This window comes from Protopterus annectens, chromosome 12.part0 (genome assembly GCF_019279795.1).
Source record: "Protopterus annectens isolate FY-2018-M chromosome 12.part0, PAN1.0, whole genome shotgun sequence".
NCBI lineage: Eukaryota > Metazoa > Chordata > Ceratodontiformes > Protopteridae > Protopterus > Protopterus annectens.
In genome coordinates, this window is record NC_056746.1 from 1,551,631,718 (window position 1) to 1,551,654,119 (window position 22,402).

General features: G+C 37.2%; 1 protein-coding gene across 1 annotated transcript in view; it reads left to right on the forward strand.

The window, feature by feature from the left end:
- Nucleotides 1–22,402, forward strand: part of LOC122817288 (medium-chain acyl-CoA ligase ACSF2, mitochondrial-like) — a 1,483,010-nt gene that overhangs the window by 806,622 nt on the left and 653,986 nt on the right. The window contains exons 6-7 of the mRNA XM_044090514.1: nt 17,209–17,371; nt 21,637–21,732. Of these exons, the coding sequence (XP_043946449.1) occupies nt 17,209–17,371; nt 21,637–21,732 (259 nt within the window). The remainder of the gene's footprint in view (nt 1–17,208; nt 17,372–21,636; nt 21,733–22,402) is intronic.

Sequence of the window (22,402 nt, forward strand, 5' to 3'; positions counted from 1 at the left end):
TGGGTACCTGGCTGTGATGTAATAAAATTCAAGCATCTGTAGAACCCCCCCCCCCTTTATTTTTGTCATTAACACCATGTAAATTAATGAGAGTTAGATTGGTAGATGATGGCATGATGTTAGCCTTTCTTTTTCTCTATAAGCTTGTCTAAATGTAATGAGAAAAAATAAAGTGGCATTTTCTTATCATTGCATGTAACTGACACTTTCTCAGCCAATGACGTTTTATGCCTCTGTTTGTTTGTCTGTCTAGCTGAACTGATTTTTTCTATTATGTAATGTACACATCAAGCTTTCTGTTCAGTTTCTTTGGCCTTAAACTTTTATAGAAGGTAGGTTTCTCCTAGAAGATATCATGAAAAAATATTGTTCTCTTCTTTGTTGAAGATGCGTTTGTCATTTTCTATGTAAATGATATGCCCTTTTCTCAAGTAGATACCTGCATTAGATTTTTATAGATAGTAAGAGGACAGCCAGATATTTGGCAGTGGGATTTTAAGCATATTGAGACTAATCCAAAGCGATACATTTTGGTTCTCAAAATCTTTTTTGCCTTATCCAATAGTTTTCTTATTTGTGTGTAACTTCTAGCTGATTTTCCTACAATGGGAGTCAGTCTATCACTTAATATAATGCCTACAAGAGTTACTTATTACCTCTATTTTAAGAACTTAGGATGTATGTTAGTATTGTAAATGGATGTTTTATGCTAATTATAGCTGTCTATAGTTGTAACCTAACTTTTTCAGCAGGGGCTTGATTCCTTGGCTATCTGCTGTCATGAAAACTGCCTAGATTGATACAGCACCTGGGTAAGATTTTTCCTCATACGAATAACTGCGGGTTGTCAGTGCACACATTTCAGCTCTGTTTTCCTTGCTTCTCATAAATACATTATATTTTAGCACTGGATGACAAACTGTTCTCTGAATATTTAAAATAAAAAGTCAAGATTGTGACAAATGTACTGCACTTCATTAGATATTGTTTTGAATAATATATTTTGTTTTCAAGAAAATATGTACCATTAATTTATTGGAGTTGCCTTGGGCATGTCTGCTGCTAACACACAAATTTAGTTTTGTATGTGTGAGAATCTCCGTTTATTTTTGGTAACAATCACTATAGAAAATTTGTTTTGTTCTATATATGGTTTGTGGATGATTTGTTTACACTAGAGGGGATAACTGGCTAAGATTGAATTATGTGGTACATTTTACACAGGTAAAACTGATAGAAAATTAAATTACTTTCATTCAACTACATCCAATCCCATAGTTCTCAACCTCTTACCTCAAGAATCAAAGGCAAATCTAAAAAGAAAAAGATCATAATTCTAATTATTGGTATTTATTACAAAAACAAAAAAGCAGGCAACGTGTTAGCTAAATCCACAAAGACGAACCACCACTTAGAAATATAAAATGATTGCAAGCTTTATTCCAAAAATAAAACTGTATTAAAATGTTAGCGCTTTTGTTCATTCATGAATTTAGAGTTGAATAAGGTTTTATATGCATGAATGTGGTAGCATTGTTGTGTTTTTTAAAACTGAATATTGCTTTAAATGAAATGTTAACCAACCAAGTTCCGCTCTAGAGAAGCCAAATAAGGGTCCAAGACTGGAAACAACAAAGTTGAATAAAACAACTTTAATAACACACCAGTCTAACGCTGTACTCCAAAAAACTGCATTTTCGAATATCTTCGTCAGAACCAAAAACATATATCCTGCTACATACCAAATGCTCTCCTTTTATAACCATCATAATGAACCGATTAATGCAATAAAACAATGAAACAATAGAACAATAATCCAATTAAACAATTAAACAGTAACTTAATGTCATAGTCCACAGTTTACTTATCTTAAGACAGATATTAAGTTTGGTTCATAGATTACTTATATAAAAAACATTATTTTAAAAAATATTGTTTTAAAAAATAACTAATACGAATTTGATGCATTGAATTTGTGTGAAATTAAATATAAATACCAAACAATTTAATACAAAAAAATGAATGAACCATCTGAAAATAAAAAGTTATTATTAAAATAACTATTACATTGAGCACCATCTAATGGACAATGGATTTAGCTGACACGTTGCCTGCTTTTTTGTTTTTGTAAGTTTATCAATGCAGTTTGTGGTTTTTATTGTTATTTATTAGATATAATCCACCACCTTTTCTTCCCAAATTATCAGTATTACTAAAAATTAGTAGCACAATTTTGAGCAGCAAAGCAGCAATCAAGGACAGTTGAGAGTTTTACCCTCCACCACCAAGATTTTCAGCAATTAGATCTGATGGCCATATCTCTCAACCTGTTAGTGCAGGAATTCTGAACAAAGTAAAAAATAATGAGGGGTTATAGGTCCAAAATCAGGGACAATTGTAAATATTACTCTTAAAAATATAGACAGTAGCTAGAATAATAGTTTTTAATTAGCATGCATTTTCTGAAAGATATAAAGTTAGACAATCAAATGTACATTTTTATCTTGTAACTTCAGTCCTCAGTGATCTGCCAGAAAACTACACTTTTTATAAGGAAGAGACCAAAAATATGAGACAATTTTTTGGAAATTCTGCAGTTGAGAGGTTTGCTGATGGCTATGTAATAACTTCAACTTTGCTAGTCCACACAAAATAAGTTGCCACACTTTACAATTTTCTAAGTTGGTCCACACAAATCACAAAGATGTAATTAATACAAAAAGTGTCTGGTCAACCACTGTCAGCATCACAAAAAATAACAGTACTAAAGTAACTGGTTTCTGTCTTTCTCCATTTGGCTACTGTCTAGAATCTAAAATGCCCCAGCACCCATTGTGAAAATGCAGCTGATCAGTAATGCCAATCAGAACCTTGATTACAAAATAATAATAATAATAATAATAATAATAATAATAATAATAATAATAATAATAATAATAAAAATAATATGAAGAAAAATGAAAAAGCAAACCCATAAAAGTCCACAGCTTTAATAACTAAGCACTTTTGTTCCTCCCATAATCACAACCTCATCATAGTACATATACATAAATTCCTTAAGGTTAAATAGAAAAATAGGGCTAAAGTCAGTCACAATCAAATCACATGATACATATTACAAACAGTTTAAGAAATATTACACAAAGCAATATAAAATCCTAACCAAAATTCATTATTACTAATTAAAAAAATACACATATAATAGAAAACATTAAAATGCAATAAAAATATGCATATATATTACACATATATAAATATATCCAATAATCCACTTAAAGTATATTTGCTTTCATTTTTAATAAACAGTCAATATCATATCATTAATACCTGGAGTATTTGTTACATTAAGAAGAATATGTCAATGTAATTTCCTTTGATCTAAAATAAGTCCCCCCCCCCACAGGTGTACAACTTTTTCCACTATGACAAAGGAAACTTTCATAAAATCCTTACAACAGCTAGAACATTTAGTTAATGTATTCACAATATTTCTTTTCTGAATGGCTTACACATGCTGATAAATTGTAGTTTTCAATGGATTCTCTGTCTTACTCACATAAAATGCTGGACATGTAGAACATAAAAAAGCAATATCAACAGCACCTCTAGTATTACAATCATAACTCCACAAAATGGAAATTATCTTGAGAAAACCCGTATTGCTAGAATAAGCACCTTGGAAAATATATCATCATTATTTACAGGCTCCATATTTCCTCATTTCCAAATTCTTAGTGGAAACCACTACTTTAGAACAATTCCTCTCCAAAATAGCTTTCAAATTAAAACTATTTTATACACAAATTTCAGAACTGGACCTAACTTACCTATTGAATCAAATGTAACAAAAATATTAATCCAATAACAATGAACCAACCTGTTCAGTGGTGTTACATCCCTATTATAGTGTAACACCAGGGCTTTGGATAGGTCCCTGTTCATAGCATCTTTACATATTCCAGAGTCAATCTGGCATAACAGTGTTTTTTTATTTTATATGCCTTTGATTTTTTCACCCAATCCCTCAATTCCTCCAACAAAATAGGGGGGGGGGGTAACCTTAATGTAAAAACATATCACATAAAATCAATGCTTCTTGATCAAAAACATGATAATCACAAATAAGTATACTTAATCTTATTGCCATATTTTTCTTTTGCCATAGTGGATGTTGACTATCATAGTGTAGATAACTATTAGAATATGTCTCCTTCCTATAAATAGTTTATTCAGATTTGTCTTCTGCCATATTTTTATTAATTGATATATCCAGAAAATGGTCACAGACCAGTAATGAGGAAATCACTGCCACAAGCCACCGGGAAGTGTAGATAACTGGAAATCAAAAACAAAAGTTTGATTGCTAATGCTTAAAAAAGAAATTATTCCATTAGTACAGTGATCCAAAAGTCCACAACGTTTATTGCATTATGGGACAGCATAAAACATCAAGCACTTTCATCTGTTCACATACAGGAGTCCTTAATCTAAAACCATGCAAGCCTTATATATAAAACACCCCACAAAATTCTAACCTATCCTAATCAGCTGTTCTTTCTTAAAGCCATAGTTCAATTCCTTGTGTTGATTTATAAATATACTAAATGCATTCAACACAATTAAAACCTGTAATATAAAAGTTAAATGAATTTTTATTGCTAAATTACCTCAGCATAATTCATTATCAATACAGCTAATATTAAGGTCAAGCTAATAAAATCAGTAGATTTATTGCTATATTCCAAAAATTCCCTTAACCTTGTGGCCCCATTAAAGTTTGGAATTTTTGAATATATCAATAAATCTACTGATTTTCTTAGCTTTACTATAAACAAATTGTATGACTGTATTAGTTACTTGGATGTGGAGTTAAAAAAGGCTTAAAGCAAGACATTTTTTAGTTCAAATCTATTTAGGAAACCTACTCATTTAAATTCATTGGTACACTTTGACAGCTGATACCCATTACATCAAATGAAAGTCCTTGTAAAATGGCAACTGGTAATGTTATCCAGAATACTCTCTGATATTGATTCATTTTTTCAGGACAGTGAGAAATTGAAAATTATGTTATTGAACAGGGGCTGTCCCCAGGAATTTTTAGATGAAATAATTAAAGATGTTTCCAGGAAAATAACTGAGGGTATGTACAAGCCCCTGTTGGGCTGTGATGATTTAGAAGGACATGTACACCTTAACAACAGTCACAAATATGGGAAAGGATGTATTGCCACATGCAATACTGAAGCAAAATCTGTAAAGGATATTATTAGAAATAATTCAAAAATCTTGGATACAGGGGATGAGTATTGACATGGAAAAAATAACATCAAACACCAGTAGGGGTCTGTGTTCTTGTGATTACAGTTTATATCCAGAAAATGGATTGAAATAGGGTTACTCACATAAGTAAAATGTAAAAAATCTGTACATGCATTAATATATTCAATAAATGATGTGAGTTCATTAACCCCATTCTTCCATATAATGAAAATGCCATCCAGATACCTCAAATAAACTTGAATTTGGGAACAAAAGGGAGAAGAAAACATGAAATGACTCTTCCAAGACTGGGATTGACAAAAAATGGTGATGAGGCCAGTCCCATGGTAACTCCTTTAAGCTGTTTAAAATATTCCCGTTCATAAAACACAAAATTCATTTTCAATACCATATCCATACAATAATAAATAATATCTAAATCAATTTTATAGAAACTAGTGCAAACCACCATGGCTTCAAAAAAAATTTACTCCAAAATCATGAGGTATCACCAAAAACAGATCTTTAATATCTATAGCGGCAAGGATTGTATTGGGTAAAAAAATAGTTTTAGATAAATTTTTTAAAATATGCCAGGAATGCTTCATTATGTGTCCCTTATCCACCAAAAACGTATTTAATTTAAAATCCACCAGTGTTTCTGTCTTTGAGCCTGCTGGGGCTACTTTTGGTCTCAAAGGTGGGTCAACTATAGATTTATATATTTTCAGTATCCCCAAAATAACCAGGATTTGAGATTTCTCCAGTCATAAAAACTCCTTTAACTTGGGTGGTTTATCATGTGTATGAGCCAGATCTTCTAAAAATAAATCAATTCTATTATATGCAATATTAATTTTATTAATAGAAAAAATGCATCACGTTGATGAAGACATTCAGTACTGTGAGAACCACAACTTCACTTTTTGAATGTTGCGAGGTCCCTGCAGTGTGACATTGCAATGCCTGGGTCTAACATCATGTTGTTTAACTTGAATGGTCAAGTTGAGTGGAGTACCTCCTACCTGAGGTGCCCATCACTCTAAGGGGTGGGTGCATATTGTTGTTGCAGGGCGTTGTGTTTTATTTATTTATTTTTAGAGCAAAAAAATACATTTTCTCACACTGAAATAAATAAATTATGTCAAAAGAGTGCCCCTTCAAGCATGGCACCCTAGACCATTGCTTAGTTTGCCTATGTGTAAGGTCAGCCCAGTCCTCAAATATGACCCAAGACCCATGAAGTAAAATAAAGAAACTCTCTTACCCATTACATTTTAGGGAATAGTTTGAGGAGGTCAAATTCAATCTAGCTTGAAAATAGAATCTTGCAGAATCATGCCATATTAACCTCCAAGAATGCTTACAAATTCCTATTAATCGGGATGACATGAAACAGAGTGAAGATAACTAACTGTAACTTTAATCAAGTTGGCCCAGGAAGTCAACCTTGCCTCAAGACTTCACTTGGGCCATAGAGTTATTTGGTCTTTCATTCTTTACTCTCATAAATAATGCTTGCATAGCCTAACTTCAAATGTGGTTACTTTGACTAAGACCTATCAACAGGCTTCCTTGGAAGGAAGTTGATATAAATCAGGATTTCCATTTCTGGATGCTGACTATCTCAGCAGATGCCTTTCATGGCTGTTAGCAAAATAAGGTTGTTCAAATACTAGGATGTTTAAGGCTGCTGCTGTGAGACAGACACATCATCTACAGAGCACACAAGTTGGGATTTCTCTTCTCGTGCTCACACAGGTTTCTGTTTTGGTCTGGGTTTCAAACATGGTGGAATGTATTGGAGGCTAGGCAGCTTATTGGTTGCATAGAGATTATCAGTTATTTTATTCAAAGATATTAAGTCCTTTATGAGATGATAGAAATATTTTGAAATCACTCGAAATGTGATCTCTACAAGCATTTGCAGCCTTGATACTTTCTTCTCTCTCTCATTGGGGATTCTGAAATGGAACCAGTGAACCCTTCAATTTTCAGTATTTTTATTTTTATTTTATTTTATTTTACATTTGTTGACCGGGCTAGTCTAACTGGATATATATCCGTTTACAGTAGAGGCCCGGGGAGAAAAGCTCCAGTACAGGCAAAACAAACAATGATATATCACAAAAAAATTATCTTGAAAAAAATATATAAAAGGTAAAAAAAAGAGAAATTGCAAAATAAAATCTAAATACTTATAAGATAAGTTCAACAAATTAAAAAAATAGGCATACTTTTAAGAAGTAACTCTCAACAATAGAAAGTGTAAGTTAGGAGCTCAGAAGGGGGGATGGGTGAGGAGACATACTTTCAGTCGGGATTAGTACAGGGACATAGCCATTGAGTTTTAAGATGTTCTTTGATATGTTTTTTGAACGGAGAGGTAGAGTCTTGATTAGTTATTTCTTGAGGGAGTTGATTCCAGTGTTTACCTATGGAATTTGAAATTAACGCATCCCCAGCTTTATTGTATGATTTAGTTGAGGATACTAGGAGTTTATTTGCAGAGCGAAGTGTGGCTAGATTTTTATAAGGAGAAATCGGTTTTGCCAGTCTAGGAGTATTATCAGGGAAGTGAAGGGTCTTATGAATGACAAGTAATTGTTGGTAGAGTAGGTGGTTGTTTAGCTCTAGCCAATTTAATTGTTTGAGGTTGAGACAGTGGTGAGTTCTGAGGGGAGTAGCAGTAATGAATCTGGCTATACTATTATAACAGGTAGAGAGTTTGGTAATGTTATTTTTAGATAAGGTAGTATATATAGCTGAGGCATAAAAAAGGGTGGAGATCAGGTGGGTCTGTGCAATGTTTTTTCTGGCTGCTGGGGTAAGGAAGGGTTTAATTCTGTAAAGTGTCCCAATTTTTTTATTAACAGCTTTGATAGTAGTGTTAATATGGTCATCAAAGTTGAGATGGTTGTCAATGGTTACACCTAATAGTCGAGTGGTTTTATCAGGGTTAATAGAGGTAGAATTATTTGAGGAGATAGTGAAGAATGGTATAGGAGATTTATTAGTAGGAGTAAAGAGAAGAAGCTTAGTTTTTTTGGGGGTTAAGGAGGAGGCAGTGTTGCATAAACCATTTTTCAACATTTTGGAAAGCTGTTTGGGTGATGGACTGGAGGGAGGAAACATTTTTAGCAGTGCAGATCAAAGTTGAGTCATCTGCATATTGGATGCAGGTAGCTTGTGGCACATTCAAATAAAGGTCATTGATAAATAATGAGAAAAGAAGGGGTCCTAAGATTGATCCTTGTGGAACACCAACATTTACTGGAAGTAAGCACGATAGGTTGTTCCCCCAAAGCACTGTTTGTTGCCTATTTACGAGATAGCTTCTAAACCATTGTAGAGAATGTGAGCTGAGAGAGAAGAGGTTGAGTTTTTCAAGAAGTATATTATGGTTAACCATATCAAAAGCTTTTGATAGGTCTATGAATAGTGCTGAGGAGAAACGATTATTATTTTGATTATTATTTATGGAGTCAGAGAAGGAAAGGAGGGCAGTGGTAGTGCTGTGGAAAGGTCTGAATCCATGTTGACAGTCAGCTAGAAGTTTGTTTTGAAGAAGGTAGTTAAGAAATTGTTTGTGTATGCATCTTTCCGTTATCTTAGCTAATGGGGACAGTAAGGCAATAGGGCGAAAGTTGGAGAGTTCAGAAGAAGAGCCCCCTTTATGTAGAGGAATTATATGAGATATTTTCCAAATGGTGGGGATGTTTCCTTCAGAGATAGTCCTATTAATCAAAATAGATACAGGGAGATAAATAGCTTTTGCAGCTATTTGTAAGTATTCAGATGGGAGTTGGTCAGCAGATGGGGTACAAGGTTTGAGTTTGATGAGAAGCTTATAAATAATGGATGAAGAGACAGGTTGAATTTGAAAGGCTTTAGATGAGACTGGAGAGGTATTTTGTGGGGATGCAGTAGATGTGGGTAATGAATTAGCTAGGGTTAGAATAGCTTCTGTAAAGTACTTATTAAAGGCATCTGGGATCTGAGAAGCATTGTTGAGGTTAAAGCCAGAAGGGATGGGAGTAGGTGAATGTCCTGGTTTAAGAAGTTTATTAACACCTGACCAGAATTTTTGAGGGGTATTTTGACTAGTTTTTTGTAGATGAAGATAAAATTCCTTTTTGTCTCTAAGAGTATCTTTCTTGGTGGCATTTCTTAATTGTTTGAAAAGGAGGTGATCAGATGGACATTTGGTAGCTCTCCATTTAGCCCAGATTTTATTTCTAAGGATCATTTTTTCTTTTGTTTGCTTTGTTAGCCATGGGGCAGTCTTGGCTCTTATTCTAGTAAAGCGTAATGGAGCATGATAATCAAGAATTTGTAGAAAGTTTTTGTTAAAATAGGTCACTGCTTCATTAAGTTCAAGGTGTGTCAAAGGCGACCAGTCACATGCCTGCAATTCAGCAAGGAAGTTATCAGGGTTGAAAAATCTTTTTGAACGGCATGTTCTTAGTTTATGAGTATTAGGATTATTTAATTTTTGTCTGAAGACATATGTAAGTATATGATCACTAATACTGTCAGTAACATCTTAGATGGCAATAGCTTAACAATGTGTTTCCTTTCCAAGTTGGTAAAAATTTCAAACTCTGTGCTTTCATTTCAGATCATACACTTTTGGAACAAGTGAGTAAAGGTCATTGAACCTGATCTTTAAGAAGCCTAAAAGAACTTGGTGTTTGCAACTTTTAGGTATAAATTCTTTTAGTCAGTTTACTTAACGTTCACAGTACAGCACTGATGTTCCCTCATATCCTAAACTGGTTAATCTAAGAAGGACATAAGAGGAGACATGGACCATGTCTTTTGATCTTATCAGGAACTAATGATAAATCTGCCAGAAAATGAAAATACTCTACAAAGTTTTCAGGAAAATGAAAATACTTTACAAAAGTATCAAAGAGACACTTGCAAAATGTCCAATGAGTTGGTTTAATTTAGGATAGATATCCTATAAAGTTTATCTAGGTATGAGAAACTGAAGCCAAGGTTTATGTTAGCAAAAGTGCAAAACTCTGTTACATTCCTATGGAAATTCAATTTCTGACTATATTTAGATTAATGGAGACACATTTTTGCAACATTACAAGAGATTGAGATAGAAATCCAGATTGTTTGTGTAGGAGGGGAGGAATGAGGGAGTCTTTTTATTGCTACAAATGTCTTATATGGCTGCATGAAATAGGTAGTCCTACACTGAGTTCTCAAAAGGATAGACTAGTGTCAGTTTGGCCTCTGGTTGTAGATACTTGAATGATTCTGAAATATAATAGGGGATGAATACATTGGACTAAGAGGCCAGCCTTTTCAGATCTAGGTCACAATAAGCCAGGTTCCACTGCATGACACATTGAGATGATGTATATAGGAAGAGAGTTATTGGCCATGCTTTAGTTAATTCTTGGTTCATCTTGATTCTGTTATCTGTCCTACTTTGACTTTTAGACTAACATATACAATAACAAGAGAAGATGATACTGTAGTGATAGTCAGAAGAGGAAGTTGTTCTGATATAATATTTTATAGTGCGGGGTTATGAAGCAATAATGAATGTAATGTTCATTAAATCTATTTGTCTGTTGGGAAAGGTCATGATTCCCTTCAAATTATCAGTGATAATAAACAATTTACCAAATGGGTAGCATGATATATGACTGAGACATTTTTTTCCTCGTACATATCCTGTTACTACTAGATGTTTTTTTCTTTCCATTTTTCTTTCATTTAGTTTGAGTAGACCTATGTTTAAATAATAAAATCACATTTTTACTCATCTGTGACCCATAATCCTTCCTGCATCTGTCACTCCCTAACAAATTGTCTTTCACCTTTGCATATCTATCTTTTGTTTTTGTGTGAAAATTAAAAAAGTACTTAAGAAAGAAACAATGATGGCACAAGGCTGTACTGTCCCATTTACAGCTTCAGTTGCATTATCTTTATAATGGAATAATCAGTGGCAAAAAAGACAGGCCTTTTCGAGTTTATTTTCAACAATGTGGTAAAAAAGTGTTGTACCACTTAAAATTAGTTTAAATCAGATGGCCAAGATGGAGAAAGGTAGGTCGCATGAAAGTGAGCCAAACTTAACATTAATAATTTCTATTAAGTAGGAATAGTTATGATCAATTATAGTTAACAGCACATGGTTACATGAGCTTCATGGTATGGGAGACATTTACCTTAATTAATTTCTGTGCCAGATTTTTTTTCTCCCTTTTTCTTTCATATGATTTAAGTAGGCCTATAGCTAAATGATAAAGTTGCATTTATGCTCATCTGTGATCCTGTAATCCCTACGGTATCTGTCACTCATATTGTTGAACAGTTGTGCATCAATATACAATTAGTGAAAACAGCTGATTCAGCTCTGACTTGTCTGAATGTTGCAGTGGCTTTCCATATATAAGCATTTTTGAATGGAGCAACAACTCACTCTCGACATGGACAGCATCAATGGATCATTATGCGACCCTTGAAGTCAGATATACTTGGAAAAGCCCAGCAAAGCAAATATTTATTTATACTGAAAACTGACTCTTCATGACAAGTTAGGATTCATGTGACCACTTTTGATCATTTGTTTAGTGAACTATAACTGGTCAGCATTTTGTCCACATCTAGTTCTTTTTATGCAATGCATCTCTTGCGTACAAATAATCTACAGTCTTCTGACTGCAATTTTCTGTCTACTAGATTTAAGTTATGCTGATGTGAGAGATAAAATGTTGGGATTTCAGGCTATAAATAAGAAAGATGTTGCATGCTATTCAGAATCTTTTTTTAAGTAATTGCTAAGGGATATTCCGGAATTCTAACAGCAGGAATTCAAAGGGGATCCAGTATCTGTCTTCCTGGGATGACATGCTGGACAAGCCACGCTGCTTCGCAAGGGACGGCTTGCACCTGTCACCCCTGGGATTCCGGATATTGGCAAAGGCTCTTGCCACCCCCATAGTGCCTTTTTTAGGCAAGGCTCAAATTCTAAACCTACCACCCTAGAACACAAAAAAGGAAAAAAACTAAGGGTAATGCTGCTCAATGCCAGAAGTCTAAATCTCAAAATGCACGCACTCGAGGCCCTTCTCAGTATGGAGAACATCGATGTCTGTGCTGTGACAGAAACCTGGTTCAAGGCTCCTGAGAGCACCCCAGCTATCAGGTTTTACCTCATATCATGCGTTCCGGCCCCAAAATCCGGACAATACCAAGAAAGGAGGGTATCCATATTCATCAAGGACACCCACACCTCAAGACTGGTGGCAACGCGATGCATCGGAGACCATCCAGGTGCAATTAACCATAGGCAAGACTGCTCTGCAAATTGTAGCATGTTACAGGCCACCCTCACAAACTCAGGAAACTCACATGGCCTTCCTGAAAACACTAGAGGATAAATGTATCACCAAACACCATCATACTAGGTGACTTCAATTACCCTAATATAGACTGGGAACACTACTCAAGCCCAAACACCCTAGCCCAAAAGTTCCTGGAATTCATAAACTCAAATGCCATGGAACAACTAGTCACCATCCCCACAAGAGGAGATAACATACTTGATCTCATCATCACGAACATGGGAGCACAATGTTCAACACCGAAGTATACCCCTCACTGGTGAGATCAGATCACAAACTAATCTCGCTGGAGGTCCTCATCCCACCCCACCTGAAATAAAAAGACCACAGTAAAGAACTTCTCAAAAGCCGACTTCACACTTCTAAAGACTAGTGTGGTCTCCTTTCAGGCCCCGAGCGCGGAAAACAATACTCAAGCCGCTGAATCACTTACAAACGCCTTCTACCAGCACCTGCAGGACTGCATGGATAAGGCAATCCCAAGCAAAACAAAGACTCTTTGTACCAAAGGCAAGCGTCCAGTCTGGTGGACCCCAGCCATAAACAAACTCTACAACAAAAGGAGGAAGCTACTACAAGATAGAGCAAAATCCTTAAAAGGTAAGACACCCTTGATCACTATAAGTAAAAACTAAGAGCTCTCATAAAATCATCCAAAGCAAATTTCGAGAGAAAAATAGCTAAAGACTCAAAAGACAATCATAAGGCCTTCTTTAGCTATGTTAGAAACCTAGGAGGAAACTCCCAGATATGCTCAGAACTAGTTCAAAATGATGTGAAGATTACTGATCCTACAGACATTGCCAACATACTGGCTGACAGGTTCAGTGCAAACTTCCCCCTCCCCAAAGGAGAGATATCTATACCAAATGAGTGCAGCCCCCAAACATCTCCAGCGCCCAAGTGAGAACTGCTCTCTCCAAAGCAAAAACACAGCATCCATGGGACCCGATGGTGTCCCCGGCTGTGTGCTCCACGAACTCAATGAGGAATTAAACCCACAGCTAGGACAGCTGTTTAATCAAAGTCTTACCTCTGGATACATACCCAGGAGTGGCGCACTGCAACTGTGGTCCCACTTCACAAAGGCGGTGCCTCCACAGACCCTGGAAATTACCGCCCATTAGCTTGACAAGCCTTATCTGCAAAGCCATGGAGAGGATCATAATGGACCTCATAAATAAAGACATAGGGAATTTGCAGACTTTGGATCCAACCCAGTTTGGCTTTGTCAAAGGCAGATCATGCCTTTTAAACTTGGTTGACTTTTTGAAACAGTCACCAAAGCCATTGATGAGGGAAAGGCAGTCCATACAGCCTACCTCGATCTGGCTAAGGCCTTCGATACAATACCCCACTCGGGTATCATTGAAAAACTCATCAGCTTAAATGTTAACCCATACATCACAAGATGGGTTGCAAACTGGCTGAGTGACAGAACCCACAGGGTCAGAGTTGCTGGCGCCATGTCAGACTCAAAGCCTGTCACAAGTGGTGTCCCACAGGGCTCAGTCCTGGGCCCACTCTTGTTTGGCATCTACTTTTCCAAGTACAAGCAAACACAGGAGGGTTATGGCTGACAAAGTTTGCAGATGACTGCAAACTGGGCGCCATAGTAGAAAACACATCTGACACAGATATCCTTCAGAAGGGTCTCACAGAAACGGATAACTGGTGCCAGAGCCACGGCCTAAAGTTAAATGCCAAAAATGCATAGTCATACCCTTCGGGAAAAACAAGGTTACCCCTAGCTACCAAATAGGTGGCAATCCACTGAGCACAGAAGAAGTTATCAGGGACCTGGGGACCCAGGTTGATAGTAGTCTGTCATTCGACACCCATGTAGCTAAAGTAGTTAGGAAGTCCTTCTACATTGCCCACCTTATCATGAAGGGATTCTCATCTAGATCAAGGGAGGTCATAGTCTCCCTTTACTCATCACTCATCAGACCAATGATTGAGTACAATGCCCCATTCGAATGTATCTGACCCGACACTTGCAGCAGCTGGAGAGGCCACAAAAGTTCCTCACCAAAAGGATAAAGGGTCTCAAAAATCTGTCCTATGCTGCCCGACTGAAAGAACTCCAGCTCTATTCAGTCGCCACCGCTTGCTCAGAGGTGACCTTTGCCTAACATACAAGGCCATGTCAAACCCAGATTTGATGAATATGCTTCACCTCAAAAATCTAGATCCATCAGAGCCACAAGGGCGGAGACTTAAACCTCGACACGGCTATTAATAGGATGTGCTGGAGGGATAGATTCATCACCCAAAGACTCCCTATGCTGTGGAACAAAATCCCGGTACATGTGAGGCAGAGCACCTCGCTGGCCTTGTTCAAGAGAAATCTTGACCAATGGATGGGAGATCGCAGATATACCCCAGGAATTACCTCAGTGTCACTGCTCGACAGAGGCACAGCAAAATAATGGGTATAGTTCCCCATACTAAAGGGGTGGCGTAAGCCACAAAACAATGGGCTAGGCTTATAAATGCCCTCGGGCAGATAGCCTAGTATGAACCTATGAACCTATGAACCTAATAGTCTGGGCATAAACCCAGCTGAACATAAATTGGCCTGCAAATGTTTGCCTACAATGAAATATGTTTTTGAAGAATGTTTCTTCAAAAACGTTAAAAGTTGATATAATAATGCTTTTCTCTGGTGTACTTTCAATATAAAATTAATCATGTTGTTCACTTTGCAGCAGAATCTCAAGTTAAATGTTCATTCTACATCCTTATCAATTTCTGAGTAAAAAAAAGTTTTTTATGATTATTTAAGCTGCTAAATATATTTTGAGAAAGCTGTGCTTTGGATCTAATTTCATAAATTGTGGCTTAGTGGTTTTCCAGAGTGGTTCATGGCTGGAGTTCTGTTGGTGTAGAGGCTGCCATTTCCTCATGGTGTCTTTGAGAGATTGCTCCAGTTTATTCCTATAACACAGAAACATGCTATAAATGAAGTGATGATCCTCCGAAATGCCTAAAGATGTGCATGGCATGAATAAGTGAGTGTTTGAGTATGTTTGTCCTGTGACAGACAGGCATGCTATTTGGGATTAGCATCCTATATTTTTTTCCAGTGAATGTCAGGATCAGTTCCAGCTCCTCCACAGGTTCATAAGTAAGTACTAGTACATCTGCCCTTTAGGGCCATTTTAAGCTTAGCCAATTTTCCTTTTGTGCTTAAATTAACCTATCCCAGATTGTTTGTGCCCATCCCATGATCGATAATTATATATTACCCCAATGACAATAACTGAGATCATGCCATAGATAATTTGAGGAGACCCATGCATGGGATAAAGCATTTAAGAGTTGCCTTTGTCCATTAGTAGTACATGGAGCAATCCTGGGGTAAATTTTCTGTTTGTCATCCATAGATCCATGTTGTTCTTAAATGTAGACAGGGATGAACTTTGTTTAATATGGATGGGAGTCTGTTTCAGACCAGTGGTATCCTCTACAAGATATATGTCTCCCTCCAAACTGTTAAAATGATGCTGCAGAAGACATTTAGATCCATAGACCAAGTATTTATGATTCAATTGGACTTGATGATATGCTTTAAATCCATCAGTACTGGGTCAGAAGATGCCTTGTATGCCAGACACATGACTCCTCTTAGCAGTCTGTAGCATTCATAGATTCACAAATTCATAGACTGCTACTAGGCTAATGACCTTAGAGGCCTTTCTAAGCCTAGCCAAGTTTTCCTTAAAGAATAATGATGTCCTGCATCTGCTAGGACATTGAGGACCAAGCATTTATAAGCTACCTCTGTCCGTAAGGGACATGGGTGCCAGGCCCACTGTAAATTTCTTATTTCCCCATCCACTCGTTTAGGTTGCGATTAAACTGGGTAAAGTGCTAAGTATAGTGGGAGGGCCTTGAAGTGGTCCATGCAGGATGTGTTGTTAAGATATCTCTCTGGGCATTACAATTGTTGCATGCATCTGAAGAGATGCATGCTAAAAGGGGCATTATATTCCATGACTGACTTAATGAGGGCTGGGTAGATGGGGACAAAGACATCCCTAGATCTAGACACAATTCTTTTCCTTATAAACGATATATAGCTAAGCTATAAATGTGTGTGTATATATATATATATATATATATATATATATATATATATATATATACATACACACACACACACACACACACATATATGCATATAAAACTGTGAATGAGATAAACTGGATAAATGAAGAATTTAATGAATGATTCAAATAAAGAAAAGTTATTTTAGTGGGAATATGTCAAACTTTTAAAAATGCTCCTGTCAAACATACAATAAAAATTGTAACAAGAAGTACGGTAAAGTTAGATTTGTAGTGCTTAAGATGTCAGTCACTTATATACAGTTCTAGAAAATCTGCAGATGTAGATGTTTAAAATGTTATGCAATGCAGATGGGAAAAAATGAATTGTTTTAATGTCTTCTTACGGCTGTCATACTAGGGTAAACTACACACCTGTATTCCTTGTTTTGGGCTTCTGTAGTCTTTGCAGCTATATAATTGTACTGGTTCCACTAATTTCTGCTTTTGCCCCACAGGTTACCAGAACTGAGGACAGTAATCATGCTGGACAATAGGCAGCCAGGCACATTTCATTTAGATGAAGTTATGCTGGCTGGAAGCACAAGTTATGTCCAACAGCTTCAGGAGCTACAGAAAACAATGTCCTTTGATGATCCAATCAATATCCAATTTACCTCTGTAAGTAACTTCATATGAAAAGCAACTAGTCCTAAAAAAATGTATTGTATTATAGGATGGGAAATTTCATATTACAAGTGCATAAATCCAGAAAGTGGATATACTAGTTATGGTTTGTGAGTATTTATAACCATTAACCTTCAGTGGTTAGACTGCTGTAGCAGGAAATATCACTATATGTTAGGGTCATTTATGAGGATAACACTGAAAACCTTCTCACGAACTCTCTATATAAGCCTTCGGCCTTTTATGTAATAGGATAACTAATAACATTTGGGCAAGTGGTTCCTATATCCCATCTCAACTCCCTGAACTCCAAAGAAAGACCTACAGTACAGCATGTGATGAAGAAGTTACAGTTCTTCTGAACTTGGAAACAGTAGAAATGTAAAGAAACTGGAATGATGAATATACTGTAGGATCTGTTCTGCAGAAGCTCTTTTGGTACAAGTTGTTAATTAACTATTTTCTGCTTTTGTGTAGTAAGTTATTGTACAAAAACACTGGTAGAACTAAGGCTCACAGTACCCCATACCATATGTGCATCTCTTGGAGTGATACAAGCAGGCACAGTATGACAGTGTGATCAAAAGGAGACTCTGAGATACAATAGGACTAAATCTAGCCAAAGACTGTGCTATATTTTTCTATAACCATTTAGGCAAGCGCTAAAGCATTGGTAAATTGACTGTTAACAACACAGCATTTATTATGTAGCAAAAACTGTATTCTTGTGGAAACTGTAGATCAGGAAAACAACATAAAACACATACATGCTGATTATTAGGCAAGTGAAAATGACATGCTTTTTAAGGCAAGAAAACCTACAAAGCAAAGTGCTTATAATGTCAGCTCATTAGTCCCCAGTCCTGAGTCACAGATTTTACTGTTCTGTGATTGTGCTTGCCACTTTGGAAATTAGGCTGTGAGATCACAGTCAGTAAATGCTGTGTAGTCATCCTTTTAGGCTTTTTCCTTTCTAAGCAGTTATGCTACTCTTGTGTGTTCATTGTACAACTATGGAATTAGTCTATTTAAGGTAATTATATCTCATTTTGGCACAGAGGTTTAAGGCTATGTGCTGCTAGACCTAAACATGCAGCAGTCCTGGGTTTGGTTCTCACAGCCTCCATTTGCATACAATATACTCTATCCAGGTCACTGAGCCAAACATTTTTCTCTGGTCATGCTCAAAAATGTAAGATGTCCTGTAGACTTACTCTGTCAACAAACAGTTTGTCTGGAAGTTTCCATATAGGACTATGGCTATGAATTGTTACTAAGTTGTTTTGTGCCGTCCAGAGTTTGATTCTACCAGCTTACATTTGCCTACTCTTTGACTTTGAGAAAGTCACTTAACCATTGAATGATGCGGCATAGTATTCTTAATGGTCTCCTAAACTGCATGCTTTATAACTACCTATGAACCTATGGACATAAGAAATGGGGAGTGGGGGTGGAGGAGGAGTGATAGCCCTCAATTAAAACATTAATTACTTTTGGGTGGAGGTGTCCAATTGGAAGCAATCTTTCCTTAGCCTGAACAAGCAAATAAGAGCACTAGTGAAATCCTCTAAAGTCAACCTCTAGTCCAAACTGGCCACATCTACTAGAGACAATCATAAGGCCTTCTTCACATATGTCTGCAGTCTTAAAGGAAGCACCCAGATCTGTTCAGAACTAGTGGTCAAGGACACCACATACACAAATGTTGTAGATATAGCCAACCTACTGGCTGACAGATTCAGTGAAAACTTCAACCCTCTGTCCCCCATCAGCAAATCAGGACATCCATAGTACCTGCCAGCCTCCCCTTATCTCTAGGGAACAGGTCATCACTGCCCTCTCAAAAGCAAAAAGTACAGCCTCCATGGGACCCAATAACATTGCAGGCAACTCAGGCATTAACTTGCAGTACCATTAGGCACCCTATTCAACCAAAGCCTGAGTACTGGCTTTGTCCCACCTAGTGGAGGTCAGGCACTGTCATCCCTTCGCACAAAGGTGGAGCATCCACCAAACCTAGAAATTATAGACCCATCAGCCTAACTAGCCTGATCTGCAAGGCCATGGAATGGATTATCATGGACCTCATTAACAGGGACATTGGCAACCTCCAAACACTCGACCACACACAGTTTGCCTTTGTCAAGGGGAGGTCATGTCTGTTAAATCTGGTCAGCTTCTTTGAGACAGTCACCAAAGCCATGGATGAGGGGAAGACAGTGCACACCACCTACCTTGAGCTGGCCAAGGCCTTTGACACTAGTCCCCATTCGGGCATAGTAAACAAACTCTCTCAACTAGTTATCAATCCATATTTTATCAGATGGGTAGCAAACTGGCTCACTGATAGAACCCGGAAGCCACCTGAAGCAGTAGAGCCATAATGAGCGGCATATCCCAGGGATCGGTTTTGGGGCCTCTGTTATTCGGGATATACTTCTCTGAGGTGCAGGCCAAAACCAGTGGGCTATGACTGACCAGTTGTACAGATGACTGCAAGCTGGGCATGGTTGTCAATTCCCCAAGTGATGTGGACATCCTCCAAAAAAGTCTCACTCAAACAAATGACTGGTGCCAGAAACATGGCCTCAAGCTGAATGCCAAAGAATGCATCATCATCCCCTTTGGGGAGAGTGATGTCCCTACATATTATCACATTAATAACAATGTCCTAAGCACGCAAGCAGTCATGAGGGATTTGAGCAACCAGGTTGATAGCAACCTGACTTTTGACCACCATGTTCCTTCTGTTGTATGGAAAGCTTTCTATATGGCATGCCTCATAAGTAAGGATATCTCATCCAGGGACAAGGAGGTCATAACATCCCTGTATTCGTCCCTTATAAGGCCAGTTATTGAGTGCAATGCCCCCTTCAGCATGTACCTCCCAAAACACATGCAGCAGGTGGAGAGACCATAGAGGTTCCTCACCAGAAGAATCCAGGGCCTCAAACATCTACCCTACACAGATAGGCTAAAAGCCCTGTGCCTCTACTCAGTTTCATGCAGACTCCTCAGAGGTGACCTCTGCCTTGCATACAAAACAATCTCAGACCCCACCTTGATGGGACTGATGCATATTAGCAAGTCAAGCTCCACTTGAGTAACCCGCACACATGGCCTCAACCTGGCTGTGACATCAATAGAACTTGTTGGTGGGACAGATTTGTGTCTCAGAGACTCCCCCATCTGTGGAATAGACTCCCTCTTCACATCAAGCAGAGTACCTCATTATCCCATTTCAAGCACAACCTGGATAACCGGATGGGAAACAGAAAATACACCCCTGGGATTCCACCTGTGTCCCTGCTGGATATGGGCTTTGGGTTCTGACTTGTCTAAACATGGGCTAAACTCTTGACTAGGCTTATAAGGGCCTCAGGGCCAATAGGCTAGTGACTTCCTATGATCTTATGATCCTATTATTTGTTTATGAGGAGAGCTGTCAACTGTGACTGACAAATCAGTTAACAAGCATCTGAATGTCAGTCTTTCATGGTTTTGTCGATAATATCATTACATGGTGCCTATACTATACAATGGGTGGTGACGAGAGAATTTTTAAACCAGTGTTTATGGCCTGTATGTTTGTGTATAAGGCTGTAACTGAATACAAACACACAAAATAGTAGTACCATAGCTATTCTTCTTTTAAAGTTTGCACAAAACACCTGGTGCTCTACTAAATACATAGTAATCAGAAACAAAGAGTGAAAGACAAACATCACAGAGGTATTTGTTAGACAATGGAGAAAAGAAAAAGACAACACACAGGTGCAAAATGACATCTGGTACTAGCGTAATAATATGTTTTCTTGTATTCTCATATTTTTCTTTCATGTTGAATCATCCTCAACATGTTAGCAGAGAAATGCATAGCAAGTTATCACTACAGTAATGACAACATACTTGAGTGACTCATCTGTATGTTTTAATTTTTTTCATCCCACAGAGTTTGTACATCTATAAATGTGCATGATTTTTCTTTCTTTTTACCCATTTCCTTTTCCTTTTCTTTGTTATTCTTCCCTTTGTTTTCTTCCACCCATCTTCCAGTTTTGTTTCTTTTCTCATGTTCAGATGTAACACAGGAGAATGAGAGTTGGAGAAAAATGCAAACTTGATGCAGCCCATAAACCAGACTGCAAACTCTGGATATTTTGTTAAAAAGTTAAATCATTTAATGAACTGGCATAGTAAGTTTGTATGTACATTGAAAACAAAATCTTATAAACTTATATTTCTTCCTTTAATCTGAGGGAACAAGTGGGATGCCAAAAGCAGTGATCCTAACACATTTCACCATGCTGAACAACGCAGCATTGGCAGGTTTCAGACTGGGATACAACTGGCGAGTAAGTCTCACTGTATTCTGATTTTAGAAGATGTTACACTTTTACAGCTGTTCTTATGCATGATCTGTGTACTAATTTCAGTTGTCTCAAGTTTTTCTTTTCTTTTTTATTTTTATTCTATGACTCACTGTATACCACTGTATAAAACCTACCAATCTAACAATACAAATCCTATAAACTGTATTATACTTGCTGAGGTATCCTCTACACATCTGTGATTTACAACCAAGTAAATATGGAATAGATATAGTGCAGAATTGACTTCACAGGAACTCACAGCAATATTTTCCAGAATATAAACAAACTGATGATGGGGTGGGGTCTGTAGTCCATTGTTAAATATGCTTGTCTCTTCTGGTTGTGGACTTATGTCATCTCATTTTAGACACACATAATGAAAATATCAGTGCACCAGTGACATAATATTTATTTTTTTGCGTGAGTATTGTTTTTTCTTTGCTGTGACGGGGTCTGTTTTTGTTCCTCGTTTGAGCAGACCTTGGATTCCCAATTAGGATCATAAGTCCATCCATTCATTTTCTGGTAATCCACATTTTCCTTAATAGGGTCATGAGGCTGCTGCAGCCTATCCCAGCCAGCAGCCTATCCCAGCAGCCATTAGGCACAAGGCATTGAAATCCATTAAGGAAAAATCACTAATCTGCTGCTG